At 42.5% G+C, this 17,138-nt stretch overlaps 1 protein-coding gene across 2 annotated transcripts in view; it reads right to left on the bottom strand.

The window, feature by feature from the left end:
* Positions 1-17,138, bottom strand: part of LOC138961654 (serine/threonine-protein kinase MARK2-like) — a 70,085-nt gene that overhangs the window by 11,045 nt on the left and 41,902 nt on the right. For both annotated transcript variants that reach the window (XM_070333324.1, XM_070333325.1), the window contains exons 2-5: positions 14,257-14,508; positions 13,501-13,793; positions 7,361-7,416; positions 5,988-6,144 (exon numbers count right to left, since the gene is read on the bottom strand). In XM_070333324.1, the coding sequence (XP_070189425.1) occupies positions 5,988-6,144; positions 7,361-7,416; positions 13,501-13,793; positions 14,257-14,481 (731 nt within the window). In that variant the 5' untranslated portion in view covers positions 14,482-14,508. The remainder of the gene's footprint in view (positions 1-5,987; positions 6,145-7,360; positions 7,417-13,500; positions 13,794-14,256; positions 14,509-17,138) is intronic.

The following is a 17,138-nucleotide window of genomic DNA, read 5'->3' on the forward strand; positions in this document are numbered from 1 at the left end:
TGTTGCTATTCTAGTCTTGATCTGGATGTTCTCTGTCTTCTTCGACGACACAACTCTTGGTCTTCTGAGTTAGCGGTGATGCAAATGTCCGCATGTCCGACAGCTGAGAATTGATCCCAGATGGAAATAGCAACGTTTATCTTCGCAACCCGAGCAAGCCCAGCAGATAAAGGAGGCTTAATTTCCTGACCTCGCCCGGATCGCCAGTCGCTATCCGCATCATGCCTTGGTCAAAATAAAGCGGTCAGCAACAAGAAGTGATTTCATCCTTTCCAGAGGTATTTGTTCTCCCTCGGCCTGGCTGTCATTGTCACTCCAGCTTTTTCCACAAGCTAGACAGGGTAAAGAGCTTTCATTGTTTTATCCTATCCACCCCACGCTGTCCGTATTTTGCCTTGGTGAACAAACCAACAGCCAGCTCAAGTGAGTTCACATTAATATCCTCATCCTGTTGACACCAACAACACGTTTCGTGTCCCCCGCCCCGATAGTCTGTGTTCCCTCCCGCTTAATGAAGAAAGCTAGCTAGATTAAGGAGGCTTAATTTTCCGAGCCCTCCCGTAAAGCTCTGTCCGCATCGATCCTGCTTTGATGAAAAAATAAAACTTTTTTGGGGTTCAATTTCCTGTTCCTTCATCCCGAAAAATCATGTCTTCTGTCTCACTCTAGCTGTTTTTGACGTTGCTTCTTCTTGAACGCATCCTTTGTTTGATACAGATGCAGCTCGACTGACTTCAAATGCCCTAATTCAATATACCAACGCCAAGCTTCATCTTCCATTATCTTAACTGTGTCCGCCCCCTACATGTAGTGCACACACCGGCACGGTGGCCTAGTGGTAAGGCGTCCGCCCCGTGATCGGGAGGTCGTGGGTTCGAACCCCGGCCGGGTCATACCTAAGACTTTAAAATTGGCAATCTAGTGGCTCCTCCGCCTGGCGTCTGGCATTATGGGGTTAGTGCTAGGACTGGTTGGTCCGGTGTCAGAATGATGTGACTGGGTGAGACATGAAGCCTGTGCTGCGACTTCTGTCTTGTGTGTGGCGCATGTTATATGTCAAAGCAGCACCGCCCTGATATGGCCCTTCGTGGTCGGCTGGGCGTTAAGCATACATGTAGTGCACAATTACACACAGTTACAAGGATTCATTGTGTAACCTCTCCCGCCAAGCCCTGTCCGGATCCTGCCTTGGTGAAAAAAAACCCATGCATAGTCAGTTCGACTGACTTCAAATGCCTTCATCCTATATACCAACGTCAATATCTGAGAAACATAGGGAAGTACGCGCTCGAAATGCATACGACATGTGCAATATATAGTAAGTGAGATGCATACGACATGTGCAATATATAGTAAGTGAGATGCATACGACATGTGCAATATATAGTAAGTGAGATGCATACGACATGTGCAATATATAGTAAGTGAGATGCATACGACATGTGCAATATATAGTAAGTGAGATGCATACGACATGTGCAATATATAGTAAGTGAGAGTTGTGCGGAACAAATCTCCTCAGTGGCACCTGAGAGAATAACAAACATTGAAATGGACACCGACTTTCATCCTCAACACCAACTTTCCTATTCTTTATCCTAGCCGTGTCTGTCCCCTTCCGCTTTTTGTACATTCGAGGTTAGAAGGCTTTATTTTGTGACCTTGCCCGCCACGCGATGTCCGCATCCCTTGGTCAAACACACCCCAGTAAGCTTAACTCCAAGTGCCTTCATCCCAGTACGGCGCCAACAAGTTTTTGTCCCTTGTCTTGATAAGCTTCTGCGCCCCCGTCCCGCCCTTCGGGTAAGAAGGTTTAACTTGTTGGCCTTTGCTTCTTGCGGAACTGATTCCATTTCATCTCAGGGCATGGAAAACATGCATGCGGGGAAAAAAAAAGAGAGACTGCGTAGCGCAACTTCGTCGCTGAACGCTGAAAGCAACCCGAATTTTCTTGTGGAAATTCTTCAAGATAAATAAAATATAAATAGAAGAAAAAAATAATACATAAAAATAAAAATAAAATATCTCAAGTCAGTTTTACTGCAAGTGCCTTCCTCCTAGCAAGAAGTTTCTCCTTCCTTGCCCTTGCGGTCTTGTCCGCCCCCCTCCCGCTCCCTATGAGCCAACCAAACGAGGCTTAATTTTCTGGAGTTGAACGAATCGTACGGTCAATAAAGAACCCAAAACACGGCAGTCGGCTCAGCCTGGACATTCTCCACCCCGACAAGAAATTTCTTCTTTCTCGTTGTGGCTGTTTTTGACCTTGCTTATTGTTAAACAAATCCCATGTGGAAAAACAAAACAAACCCAACAAAAACAAAATTCGTCCTCATCCAAAAGTACAGACGCCAACTCTTCTTGTCCATCGTCCTGGCTAAGTTTTTGTGTTTGTCCCATTCCGCACTAGCTAACCAGATTAGGAGTTTTTATTTTCCGTTTTTGCTGTCTGCTGAGCAATCTCACGCTCTAAACAAACAAACAAGACATTATGCTAAATGTCAAGTGCCCTGTTTCCCCCCTCCCCTTCCGGTCCTTGTCCTGGACTTATGTTTTTTGGTGTCATTTTACTCCTCCCACCCGATCCAACCAGACCAGAAGAATAATTTCCCGACATTGCTACTTGATAAAACAAAAAGATCCCACAAACGAAATAAAAACAAAGACGACAAGGAGAGCTGGGCCACAACCTCCCCCCCCACCCCCCGCACACTGCTCTTGTTGTCTGTAATGCCCTATCCGCCCCAGCCCCACGCCCCAATTGCCCCCCCCCCCCCCACCCCCTTGCATGCCGTCAGTTGCGACAAGAGCATTCTCTGGTTAAGCATCTTATGTTTCTAACCGTGCTACGTGCTGATCGAATCCCTAATAATAATAATAATAATAATAATAACGATTACTTATATAGCGCGTAAACCTCGTGGTGACGAGCCCAGAGCGCTTTAAGAAAAAAGTGCACCGCTTAACTCCAAGTGCCCTTTATCTGATAAACATGTCAACACTATTTTTCTATGCTTTGGTTTTATCTGCCACCGCCATTTCAAGCCAAACAGACATGGAGGCTTACTTGTTTTTTATCTTATTTTTTTCTCAACGAATCCCATTGTCAAGACAAAAGCAGCAAGTTATTTCCTCCTGTTTTAGCCATCTTTGTTCATTCCCGCCTTTCACACAAGCCAAACTCATCGCATCGGATTGCTGAATTTGCTGACCTTGTTTTTTTGGAAGAACGAATAACCCCATGATCACTACAGTAAATGTAACTAACATATTCGCAGTGTTAGCACGTGCGTCTACAACAAGTTGCTTCTTTCTCGCCCTAGTCGTCTTTGTGACTCCCCGTCTTCCACATATGCCAACCAATGACGGTGGCTTAATTTGCCTTTTCCTGAATGGTCAATTCAAAAGCAAAAAGTTTGATCTCCCGTCTTTGTCCATTCACGCCCTTCACAGAAGCCAATCTGATCAGATGGCTGAATTTTCAGACCTTGCTTTTTGGTTTAAACAAAACTTTATTCAATTATTATCATGACAAAAACAATACATGGTTTTTAGGATAACTAACTCAAGCATATAATGCTTATTGTAAGTAATCCTGGTATGTACATAACAAAGGTTAACATGATGGCGGACTAAATACCTTGCTTTTTGCTGTATGAATGTCCGTCATCAAAACAGTAAATTTCTCCCAGTTTTCTTTTCCATTTCCCGTATCCCGCACATGCAAACCAGTTATGTAGACTTAATTTCTTCACCTTGCCTTTTTATGCACGAAGTCCATGGTCAACACAGAAGCAAAACTGTGTCTTCTCATCGCTTTAGCTGTCTTTGTACACCTCCCACTTTCGCACAAGCCAGCCTGATCAATTGGCTACATGTTTTGATCTTCTTGTTGAACGAAGCTGCAGGGTCAGTCCTGCAACCTCAACTCAAGTGCCTTCTTCCTAATTTGGATGCCAACGACAAATCCATATTCTCTCTCGTCCTGGCAGACTGTGTCGCCTCAACATTCCAACCAAATGCGGAAGCTTATTTTATGTACTTTTTTTTGCAGAACGAAAACTTCAAATGACACCCTCACACCCCCCCCCCCACCCCCCCCCCCCCCCATCCTAGTATCAATAACATATTTCTTGCGCCTAACCCTAGCTGTGTCTACCCCTTACGCTTTCCGCGCTAGCCACTGTGGTTTGAAGGTTTTGTTTCTTGACCTTGCTACTTGCTGAACAAATTCCTTGGATCAAAACAAAAATATACAACAGTGAGGTCAACTTCAAATGCCATCATCTACGAAGAAACGCCTACAAAAAGCTTCTCCTTCCTCGTCTCTGGCTGATAGTTGTGTCGCCTCCCGTATTCAGTGCAGGCCAGATTTGGAGGCTTTATTTCTTGACTTTGTTACTTGCTGAACAGGCTCCTTGGGCCACAACACAAAACTAAGACAGTAATCTCTATTTCCAATGCCCTCGTCCAAATCAGTACAGCGCTAGCCAACAACAAGTTTCTCAGTTCTATCTCACCCTGCCCTAGCCGTCTCTGTCTCATCCCTCCTTCCACACACGCCAGGAGGTTCATGGATTTTCTGACCTTGCAATTTGTTGAATGAATCCCGCAAAAACTTGAAAGCAGACGATAACGACAGGCTTCCTGTTCCTCGCCCTGCCCCTGCCATGTCCTGCCCTGCCCTGCCCTGCTCCCCCACCCCACGACCTTCTGCTATCCCTTGCGACAAGCTCATTCCCTGGTAAGGCATTGGCAGCTTAATTTCCTGATCTTGTCATTTGCTGAACAAATCCTGTTGTTCTCTCTCCCTCCAATGAAACAAAGAAAGAAAAGAAAGCCAGAAAACAAAGAAAGATACAACAACGAAAAGTTGCTACACCCATCTAGCGATGACCTCAACTCACCATCATCTCCACCACCACCAGCCCCTCTTCTTATGTTCTATACCCCCTGCCCCCCCCTCCTCTCCCCCGCGCGCTCTCCAACCCCCTCTCACCCTCCTGTTGGGAAACCAAAGCTGGTCACAGAGAATGAAATCATTGCCGGTGCAAATTACTGAGTCTGATAAAATCGTTTCCATGAATAGATCATCCCTGGTCTCGTTAGTGCTATGAATAGCCTCTCCTCCCCATGCACTGAGTCGCGTAATCTCTGGGCGAGAATGATCGAACACTGAAGTTGAAATGAGCGTGACATGAGAGACGTGTCAACGGCAGATTTTTATACAGATTTTCTCTCTACCCACAAACTGTCTGCAACCACTCCACTCAAACATTCAAGTCTCCACATGATGGATGGTGGTTACCTCACCCGGGCAGTCTCAGAGGTATGCGGATTGTATTTCTGAGGTCACCGCGTTCTTTCCATTTCCAGTCGCTTTAAAGGATTATGAAAAGAGGCTTATTTTACATCTGTTAATAGGGATGCCAAGTTAACACTTCAGATCAGGACCAGTACATACAGCCGTGCAGCAATGCTGAGTACCACGTTTGCCATATCCGTCAGCCCTCTGATATTCACAGTTCCATCAGTGAATTCGCTTCGGTTTCCTGAAATGTGTGTTAATGTTGTTTTTTGATTGGCCCCAGTCGTCATTGCAATGGTTAGAGTGTGTCGCCGCAAGGGGCCTCAAAGGCTGGACAAAAAACCCACCTTAACAGGATCAAAAAGAACTATTTCTTGAAATGCATTTACTTAATTAGTGTTTGACCGTGTGGCATGACACTTATTCATGTGGTTGTTTTTGGAAAGAGAGATAATTTTTTTAAACTAGTCAATCCATGGATCACTTTATGGATTGACCACTTCATTAAACATACTGACAGAAATATATAAAACTAGAAGCTGTATAGGAAGGAAAATATCAAAAGAAATTAACGACAGACAAACACCCCCCCCCCCCCCCTAATGAATACAAAGAAAATATGGCATGACAGACACAAATTCAAGTTATATTTGTAAAACAAGAACAAAATGACTGGACTTACATGCTCCAGAGGTCGACTTGAAGACCGTATTTCTTGTGATTGAGTAGTTCCGGCGCCGCGTAGGCAGGACTTCCACATTGGGTCACGAGGTATTCTTGCGCATGCGCAGTGCCTTCAGGTGCTGTGCTGACTTTGATGGTGTTGCTCAAACCAAAATCTACAAGCATGGGAAAAATTCCAAATACTATATCTTGTTTAAGTTGAGCAGGTAATTCCTGTGAAACAGCCTTCACATTTTCACCAACAAACACACGAACAAACGGTGGCATGTACGTAAAACCACACGACCTCGTATCACTGAGAGAGAGAGAGAGAGAGAGAGAGAGAGAGAGAGAGAGAGAGAGAGAGAGAGAGAGAGAGAGAGAGAGAGAGAGAGAGAGAGGGGGGAGAGAGAGAGAGAGAGGGGGGGGAGAGAGAGAGGGGGGGGGGGGGGGGAAGAGAGAGAGAGAGAGAGAGAGAGAGAGAGAGAGAGAGAGAGAGAGAGAGAGAGAGAGAGAGAGTTGCGAGACGTTCATTTTAGAATTTTGTTGGTATGTTCAGTTGCTCGCTCTTTTTGACGGCCAGTCTTTCCCACAAAAGTGTACACATTAGAATAGACGAGGCATTTATATGAGGTCAAACTTGTCACACACAAACAAACAATCGACACAGCCTACATATAGACTCTCACCCATTCTCAGCTTAATATTGTATGCAAACACACGCACCATAAAACGTTACAATGTATTTTAGAAAGGAGACATGCGTGAGACCGCATACCAAATAAAAAACATATTGCATTATCGTATTTTTTCGCTTTCACGCAAAGTTAAGAGCACCCCGGATAATGCCAAATCATGTCCTTTTTGTGTCTTGGGGAGAATGACTTCTTTTTGTTGTAAAATTGAGAGCAACCTGAATATAGGTAAATCACTTTCCTTTCGTGACCAAAAGAAAAACTACATTATTTTTATTGGCAGACTGTGTGAGTCAACTGTCCATTTGTAAAGACGCTGTTGAAGAACCACCCTTCTTATCAAAAACATGACACAACAGGCAGCAAGCAACAACACCTGCACAAAAAACTGCGAGCCGTGCCCTCCCCCATGTGTCCCTGTAGAGACGTAGAGCAAGCAAGATGCAGCCCACATCCTGCAGGACTGCAGGAATCTCCAGCCCCTGATGAGAGAGATCTGGACCAGGCCGACGACCCTCCACGAGAAGCAGCACGGACATGTGGAGGCTCTACATAAGACCACCAGCTTCATTTCCAGAGCTGGACTCCAAGTGTAAAGGCGAACGACAAGAAGAAGATCAAAAACAAATTGTTTGGACAGAAACGTTGTTTTTTTCACGAGTAAGATATGGGAAAGAAGGGTTGGTTTTAGTCTTACCTATCAACTTGATGTCTTTGTTTTGGTCGAGCAAGAGGTTTTCAATCTTCAGATCTCTGTGAACAGAAACAAATGCACTTTAACATGTATTCTTTGAGGCAAAAACGTTAGAAAAACTTACCCACTGTTCTGCAAAGTGATGACTGGATTAATATGTGCAAGAACAATACTTATTGTCGCATGTATACAAACACAACCATAAACATAATTCATAGTGTAACTTTCGTGGCATCATTTAACCACATCATATATCTTGCTAAACACCGACACATACAATATACAGACAGACAGACAGACAGACAGACAGACAGACAGACAGACAGACAGACTCTCACTTTTTTATTTTGCAAGTAAAAGAACAAATATCTTTAAAAAGATTCGAATCGACATTTTACAGAGAGAAATCTTTATTACAGTCATTTTGACAAAATTCTCTTCGTGCGATGTTGTCAACTAGTCCTTTTCCATTTGTTTTTAAAATCCAATCCAAACAATTTTTTTCCATCTGAAATGTAGAAAGCTGTTTGATTTTGCTGTCTTTGTAAACATCAACGTTAGAGATAGCAAAGAAAGAAAGTACTCATTAGAAAGATAACCTGACGTTTCGGCCTTCAAAAACGGATTTCAAGCACGGGAGGTATTTTTGCGTAATAACATACGAATTACAAATTACATAGAGAGGGTGAGTATTTTATTCTATATTGAATTAAAGAGGTCACTGTGTCACACTAGTTTGCGAAAATCCATGATCAAAGAGTGAAAGATAGTCATTAGATTTCTTTCGTAAGGTGATGATTCACTCATAACAACTAGGCCGGGGATGCGTTTTTAAGTAGGCCGAAGTTGTGGGTTGCATAATCTGTATGAAAGGTCAAGATCGAAGGAAGATTGTGTTTTCGTACGCAGCGAACTCAGTCGTTAGAAAGATATTATCTGAAAATATACGATATTCATCATCCGACAGACTCTGGAACAGTCTCTGCTCTTCAGGTTCAGATGTCCTAAACATAAGAACAAGTGCAGCTATATTGCACAAAACACACACACAAAGAACAGGAACTGTCAACTAAACAAATAACATAACATTTAATAACAAACATGGCGAGGTCAAACACGGTCATACACGTAAAATTCCACTCGTGCAAAAAACAACACGAGTGTACGTGGGAGTTTCAGCCCACGAACGCAGAAGAAGAAGAAGAATAACAAACAAACGAACAAACAAACAAACAAACAAACAAACACGCAAATAAACATCTGAACAAAACATCAGCGCAACCGGAAAATGGAACAGCATTGATAATGAAAAACAGACAGGCAGACAGACAAACACAACACAATATTATCTATCAATCAATCAATCAATCAATCAATCAATCAATCAATCAATCAATCAATCAATCAATCAATATGAGGCTTATATCGCGCGTATTCCGTGGGTACAGTTCTAAGCGCAGGGATTTTTTTTAATTTTTTTTTTTATGCAATTTATATCGCGCACATATTCAAGGCGCAGGGATTTATTTATGCCGTGTGAGATGGATTTTTTTTTACACAATACATCACGCATTCACATCGGCCAGCAGATCGCAGCCATTTCTGCATGTATACAGAGTTCTATTGACAGGCCAAATTACAACTGGGTACATCACATAAAATTATCACGAACAGAATACTATACTAATTAAGTTTGAGATATTGTAGACCTATTGCTTTGCTTGTCTCTGGACTGCTTCCACAGAGAATAGTTTCGAACACTGAGAGACAATTATACAAACTGAGAAAAGAAAATGGATCGTGTCCCAAATAGCCAAATAGGTTGAAAAGACACGAAAAACCAACTACCAACCCACAAGCTCTCACAGAATAACGAACCGTGGTTTTACACTCTGTATATTGTTTGCGTATTGCATTGTATTCTAGTGTATCATATTGAATTACATCCCATTCGCGGGGTCGTTTTGTTGTGTATTATTCTATTGCGTTCGATCTGAATTCTACTTGCGTGCATTGTGTTAGAAATCTGTCTGTGGCAGCCATACATTTTATCAATGCGAAGAAGGCAGGGACTACACAAGCGTCTCTCTTGTATTGTGTTTAAAAAATTAAAATAAAAAAAAATTAAAAAAATCGAAACATGTCATATACGTATCGGAGATTTTTCTGATACCAGAATATTTTATTCCAATCAGTTTTAAAGAATGCAGGCAATGCGGTTGATTACGACATTTCTTGCATTGTGTTCTATTTGAAATCTTAACATGTTTTCATTCGATGTAGATATTATTCATGTTACTCATACTATCGTAGGTATAGATTATTTGTAAGAATATCGATTACTTTTTAAGAATACAATTCATCACTGCAAATCTCACATCATCTTCTGTTTCAATACAAGATTCGTTTGCATAAATTGCTTTACTTTTTCCCGGTCACTGACACACACTTCGATTACCTTTGACGAATACAATTACTTCAGTTGATTTGGGACGTTAAAAATTCAGAGGGTCGGGCTACAGGTTGCTGTTTTGTGTTGCCATGACAGTAAGTCATTGAAGCATAACTGACAGAGCCTATTTATTGACTAGCGTAGCGTGGTCACAATGCAGTATGAACAAAGACACCTTGTTCTGCTGATAACACGTTTTATGGCAAGTTCATTAACTTACTTCTTCTTCTTCTTCTTCTTCTTCTTCTTCTTCTTCTTCTTCTTCTTCTTCTTCTTCTTCTTCTTCTTCTTCTTCTTCTTCTTCTTCTTCTTCTTCTTCTTCTTCTTCTTCTTCTTCTTCTTCTTCTTCTTCTTCTTCTTCTTTGTTCATGGGCTTAGACTCCCACGTTCACTCATGTTTTTAGCACGAGTGGATTTTTACGTGTATGGCCGTTTTTACCCCGCCATTCAGGCAGCATACGCCGATTTCGGGGGAGCATTAACTTACTTATAAAGTGTGTCATGCTTTTTATTTCTTTTTAATTTTAAAGAAACGTTTTCAGAAGCAAAACGTCTTCTTTGGAAGAATGATCTTTCAAAGTTGTTGCCGTTTGAGACCATACATTTTTCAAAACGAAAATCATTGATTCTCTTAGAGATAATCGAATATCAGAAAGTTCTTAAAGTACAGGACACGGATAAAATATGTCTTACAAAGGGAAACACTTTCAACTTTTTTGATTTGGAATTTTTGTAGTTATAATTATTTTCTAAGTGTGGGGTTTAAAAACCATGAATGAAGAATTCTTTCCAATCACCCATTTATTGCAAAACAATTTTAGATATAAGGAGACAGAAATCAAACGTTTTTCAAATTCTGTGCTTCCCAATTTTAGCCAATTTCACCAGGTTGCCAGAAAACTGTCCCTTTATCCATTGTTCCTTCCCATGTCAGCACCGACTGAACCTAGGCAATTGTAGAATTCGACCAATCACAGAACTGATCAGATAATTCAGCAAATCAGATAATTTCTGTCAGAACATTGGTAGGACAAACACCAGCAGAAACATTACACGTAGTAACCTGTGTTACACTGAAACCAACAACGTTCCCACGTTAATTCTCAATGACTGACATTTAGTGCAAGTGAACAAAACGCTTCGACCTGTGCTTCGTAACATGAAATTCAGACATAATTATATTCTTCAGACGGTATGAAGGAGATTATTGTGTACAGATGTTCGTAATGATCTGAGATAGTTCAACTGACAGTCAGATTATTACACCCCCGGTATAGGGGTGTGTATAGGTTTCACTCGATGTGTTTGTGTGTTTGTGGCGGTGTTTGTGTTCGCAAGTAGATCTCAAGAATGAACGGACCAATCGTCACCAAACTTGGTGAACAGGTTCTATACATTCCTGAGACGGTCCTTACAAAAATTGGGACCAGTCAAACACACGGTTAGGGAGTTATTGGTGGATTAAAATTATACAACGACTTATAGACGGACAACCCCGTTGGTCAAAGGGAAATAACCTTCTCAGTTGGTGGCAGTGAGAATGGTTATTTCCCTTTGACCAACGGGGGTGTTTTTCCTATCAGAGGAATTTCTTGTTGTACCCTGGAAAGGATAACGGTTGGCAATCCTGAACTTTGCTTCTTTAGAATAGGCGAGTGGCATAGAAATGAGGAACAGTCGGGGTTGCTGGGTACACGTACTTTATTTTAACGTAAGGCTGGAGTTTTAATTACCAATGTTGCAGGGAAGTGTATCGTAAATCATATTTTGTTTCTAGTTGGTAAATGTATTCAGATATTGATAATGCTGAAGTGTTTCGTCTGTCGTTTTGTATAAGCACTACCACTGTAATTTTTCATGCTTGAGATAATAACGTTGATTTGATTTGATTTGATTTGAAAGCCGTTTGCCGAATAAGCTGCTGTCTTTTACTAATTTCTTTTGGACACTGCCGAAAACGAAAAATTCAGGTGGAAAAGTAAGGTCAGCTGTGTGACCGGAAATATATTATTTAGGCTTTATTTCTGCATTGCCACGCCGTGCTCTAACGTTAAATGACCACACAGAAACCTACTCACGGAGAGCCAGAAAGACAGATGGATAGACACACGGACAGACAGAAAAACGGACGGACAGACATTTAGATAGACATTCAGACAAACATTCAGACAGACAAATAGACAGACATGCAGACAGACAGACAGGCAGGCAGGCAGTCAGGCAACAGGCAGTCAGGCAAACAGACAGACAGACAGGAGACAGACAGACAGACAGACAGACAGACAGACAGACAGACAGACAGACAGACAGACAGACAGACACACAGGCACACAGACAGACAGACAGACAGACAGACAGACAGACAGACAGACGGATAGACAGACAGACAGACGGACAGACACACGTCCCTCCCCCAACCCACACGCACTAACACAAAAAAACAATACATCACAATTAGCGCTTCCCTTAGTTCCTCGCTCGCTACCCATGTCTTCACGTTCCAAGACCAACAAAACCCTCTGTGGCCACGGAATAGCCATAGCAACCCAAACAAGCCTGACTGCCCACAAACAAAAGACAAATGGAGATCCGGTGTACGTCAATACAAGCCGTTGAAAAATTGAAACACAAGCTTTCTGGCTCTGGTGGCTTTTTGATTAAACATCCTCATGGCTGTCTGTTGTCAGGCTAATGGAGATTTATGTAACGATCGGGAACTGTGGAGCAAGCGCGATTTTTGCGACAATTGCAGAAAAGCCTGACAATAATCATTACTATGTGAGACTGCTGACGCTAATCTTCAACAACAAGTTACCGATTCTCTAACCACCAAATTCCCCGTGTCCAATCCCCCACCCAACCCCCACCATACTAGGGGGGGGGGGGGGAGGAGGGGGAGCACGCGTTAGAATGAAAGAGAAAAAGAAACACAGAAACAAAGAAACAAAGGAAGGAAGGAAGGAAGGAAGGAAGGCAAGAATGAAGAAAGACAGAAAGATAGATAGTAAGAAAGAATGAAAGAACGAAAGAAAGAAAGAAATTAAAGAGAGAAAGAAAGAAAGAAAGAAAGAAAGAAAAGAGAGAAAGAAAGAAACACAAAACCAAAATCAAAAGGGGAAAATTATAGACGTTTGTCATCGGATGCCACTTCTTTTGACGTGGTTTGAGAAGCTAAATGATTAGGAAGCTAATTCGCCGTGAACACATTAAAGAAAGTTGCTATTTGCCAGCGGGTAAGCACGCTGAAAGCATTGGAACAACAGTTGAAGACATTTAAATGAGAACAATAAGAAGAAAAGGTACGAAGAAAAATACCTGATCATCATTGACAAGGCCACAAAAAAAATAGTCTGTTTACGGTAACCCGACCGACCCTATTTTTTTCGCGCGACCCTAGACTTTTTTTTGGCATTTGGGAAAAAAAAAGAAAAAAAAAAAAGAGCAAAATAACGTAAAAATATGGTTTTTTGGAAAAAAAAAAAATAAAATCCCGACCTACCGACCCTATTTTGTTGGCCTATGTTACCGTAAACAGACCTATTTTTTTTTTGGCCCAACAACAATAGCAGCAGAGAAGAACCCATTACAAACAATCTCAACCACGAAAAGAACAACCGCAGAAACCACCCCCCCCCGCCCCCCCCCCCAGCCCCTTCCCCACCACCTTCGCCATTGTCAAGAGCCAACTCACCTATGAATTATTCCCAGGCGGTGCAAATAGTCCACACCGGAAACGATCTGGCGGATGAATTTCTTGACCTCTTTTTCGTCCAGCTTCTTGCGCTTGGCAATATGGTCCATCAGATCGCCGCCAGCGCAGTACTCGGTGACAAGATAGTAGCTGTGCTCCGTCTCCAAGACTTCCAGGAGCTGAACAACATGCTGGTGCCTGATCTGTTGCAGCAGACGACCCTCGCGACGCAGGTTCTTGCGAACGTAGGGATCCGCCTTGGCTCGCTTCTTGTCGATCACTTTGATGGCCACCTGAGAAATTAAAAGATGATAAGTATTGTTTTATGCCAGCATGGTAACACTCCCAGGGACATGTTTCTAGGAAAGGAAAAGAAGAAATGCGAAGAGTTTTGTTGTGTGTTAGGTTATGGTAGCTTTGTCTACACATTCCTCAGTTTGGACCACAAGTCATAAGCAAACAAATCGTGTATCCATATGTGTCCGAAATAACAAGGGCCCAAGTAAGGTCCACACACACACACACACACACACACACACACACACACACACACACACACACACACACACACACACACACACACACACACTCAAACACACACATCAAACCAAATCAAACCACACCAAAGCAGACCACACCAGATCAACGAACCCTCCAACGAACCAAAAAACAAACACAATCTGATCCAAGTCCCCCCCCCCCTCCAAAAAAAATTAAATAAATAAGTAAACAACACGAAAACGTATAAGTACCAACCTTTTCTCCAGTGGGTAGATGCAAGGCTTCCTTCACTTTGGCGAAAGACCCTTCCCCCAGGGATCGTCCCAGCAGGTAAGTGCCCACTCGCTTGTTGTGAGAGAAGGCTCGTACCACCTCCCTCGGGACATCGGTCACCTGGCTCGGGAGGTGGACAGTCTGGAACAAGGGGGTGCCAACTTCTACCCCCACACCACCGGCACCGTCCAGTGCTGGGCCCTTCATCTTGTTGTTGTCTTAGTTGTTCGAACTCTGAAAGTAGATGAAGAAGAGAAAAATAGTTTTAGCGGTCTAATAAACAAAGTGAAGTAAGCGCTCTAAATGCATATGACAAGGCATGAACATGCATATGACAAGGCATGAACATGCATATGACAAGGCATGAACATGCATATGACAAGGCATGAACATGCATATGACAAGGCATGAACATGCATATGACAAGGCATGAACATGCATATGACAAGGCATGAACATGCATATGACAAGGCATGAACATGCATATGACAAGGCATGAACATGCATATGACAAGGCATGAACATGCATATGACAAGGCATGAACATGCATATGACAAGGCATGAACATGCATATGACAAGGCATGAACATGCATATGACAAGGCATGAACATGCATATGACAAGGCATGAACATGCATATGACAAGGCATGAACATGCATATGACAAGGCATGAACATGCATATGACAAGGCATGAACATGCATATGACAAGGCATGAACATGCATATGACAAGGCATGAACATGCATATGACAAGGCATGAACATGCATATGACAAGGCATGAACATGCATATGACAAGGCATGAACAAGCGACTTTCATCCTTTCACGTTGTTGTCTGAGTTGTTTGAAGTCTGAAAGTAGATGACAACGAGAAACATTAGGTTTAGTGGGCCTTTCTTGTTGTTGTGGTTGTTGTTTTAGTTGTTTGAACTCTGAAAGTAGATGACAACGAGAAACATTAGGTTTAGTGGGCCTTTCTTGTTGTTGTGGTTGTTGTTTTAGTTGTTTGAACTCTGAAAGTAGATGACAACGAGAAACATTAGGTTTAGTGGGCCTTTCTTGTTGTTGTGGTTGTTGTTTTAGTTGTTTGAACACTGAAAGTAGATGACAACGAGAAACATTAGGTTTAGTGGGCCTTTCTTGTTGTTGTGGTTGTTGTTTTAGTTGTTTGAACTCTGAAAGTAGATGACAACGAGAAACATTAGGTTTAGTGGGCCTTTCTTGTTGTTGTGGTTGTTGTTTTAGTTGTTTGAACTCTGAAAGTAGATGACAACGAGAAACATTAGGTTTAGTGGGCCTTTCTTGTTGTTGTGGTTGTTGTTTTAGTTGTTTGAACTCTGAAAGTAGATGACAACGAGAAACATTAGGTTTAGTGGGCCTTTCTTGTTGTTGTGGTTGTTGTTTTAGTTGTTTGAACTCTGAAAGTAGATGACGAAGAGGAAAACTAGTTTTAGTTAAATTGACTCAGAGATGAAACATGTATCTCAGTGTTATGGGCTCTGAAAGACTGTAGGAAATAGGTTAAGGTTTTATATTCGAACTTTCAAGGAAATAAAAAAAAGACCAAAACATCTTGTCACGCTCATACAGACTCTGAAAGGAGAAAGAAAAACGGTTGATTTAAGTGAATGTGTTAAGTGGTTGCTTTGTGAAACAGAATTACTTAGATTGTTGCTGCTTTTGCTTTGTAACGGTTTATTTCCAAACCAGGAAGAGGGGGGTACAACTGTAAATGATGTACTATCGACGACTTTAATATTTCACCCAATTTTCCAGCAATAAATCCATACACTCACCAACCCACACATCAACGCAACTACTCACCCATCCCCATTCATCTACATATGGCCCAACAACCGTCCCCTTGCCCACCCATCCACCTACCCAACCTTCAACCCAACTTCGCACCAACCCGTCCATTCAACTGCTAGACCATCCGAAATCCTTCCATCCATGGCACACCACCCACAAAACCCACAGCCAGCCAGCCAGCCAGCCACCCATTCCCCCATACAGGCATGAGACCAAGGGTAGGGCGGATGGTGGCGAGAGAGGTGAAGGGACGGGGAGTGTTTACAATGCCGTGTGCCGGGCTGTCAGCAGTGCTCGCCAATGTTTAGCTCAGGCTCCGTCGCGGCAGAGGCACCTTAGTTCTATGCATGAAAATGCAGCGCGCTATTCTGGCCATCTGGCCAACTGTCGTCCTCATCTCTAAGGCAGACTGATACCAAGAGGTGTAAGTTACACCCGCCTTCAGACTCAGGCATTTTCAAACGCTCGACTCAAGACTATATACATCCACCAATTCTTTTGTCTCCTTGTCGTATTCTTCACGCCTAACACTTATAGTTACGGGCGCTCAGAAGAAAACAAATACTGGCGCTCAAAATAAGTTGGCTTCTTGATGTCTTCTTCTTCCTGACCACAACAAAGGTTCATCCTTTTCCTTGACCTTGACGACCGACTGACCTCGAATATATGTCAAAACACTTGTTCTGCCATACGTCATAATATCCAAAGCCAAGTTGACCGACCTTCGTAATAAAATGTGAACCACGCCAACAATGAGGCGAGAAAACCCACGCTTAAGAAACCAAAATGCTGACACCCTAGCTCTCCATGGCCAAAGACAGTAATCCTCTTGTGGAAGAATCAGTGTTTTAAGTCAAGGTCTCAACAAGCTCTGCTTCCTTATGCATGGTAATGTCCAAAGCTAAGATTGTTGACCTTCAAAATGAGCTAAATATGCCATTCGGCCAGGAGGGCATGTCAAACGACCCAAGTTGGGAACTTTTCGGAGATGGCCAATGTCATTCCCTGTAATCCTCAGATATTCGAGCGTTTCAAATCAGAACGTGAAC

This window comes from Littorina saxatilis, linkage group LG3 (assembly GCF_037325665.1).
Source record: "Littorina saxatilis isolate snail1 linkage group LG3, US_GU_Lsax_2.0, whole genome shotgun sequence".
NCBI lineage: Eukaryota > Metazoa > Mollusca > Gastropoda > Littorinimorpha > Littorinidae > Littorina > Littorina saxatilis.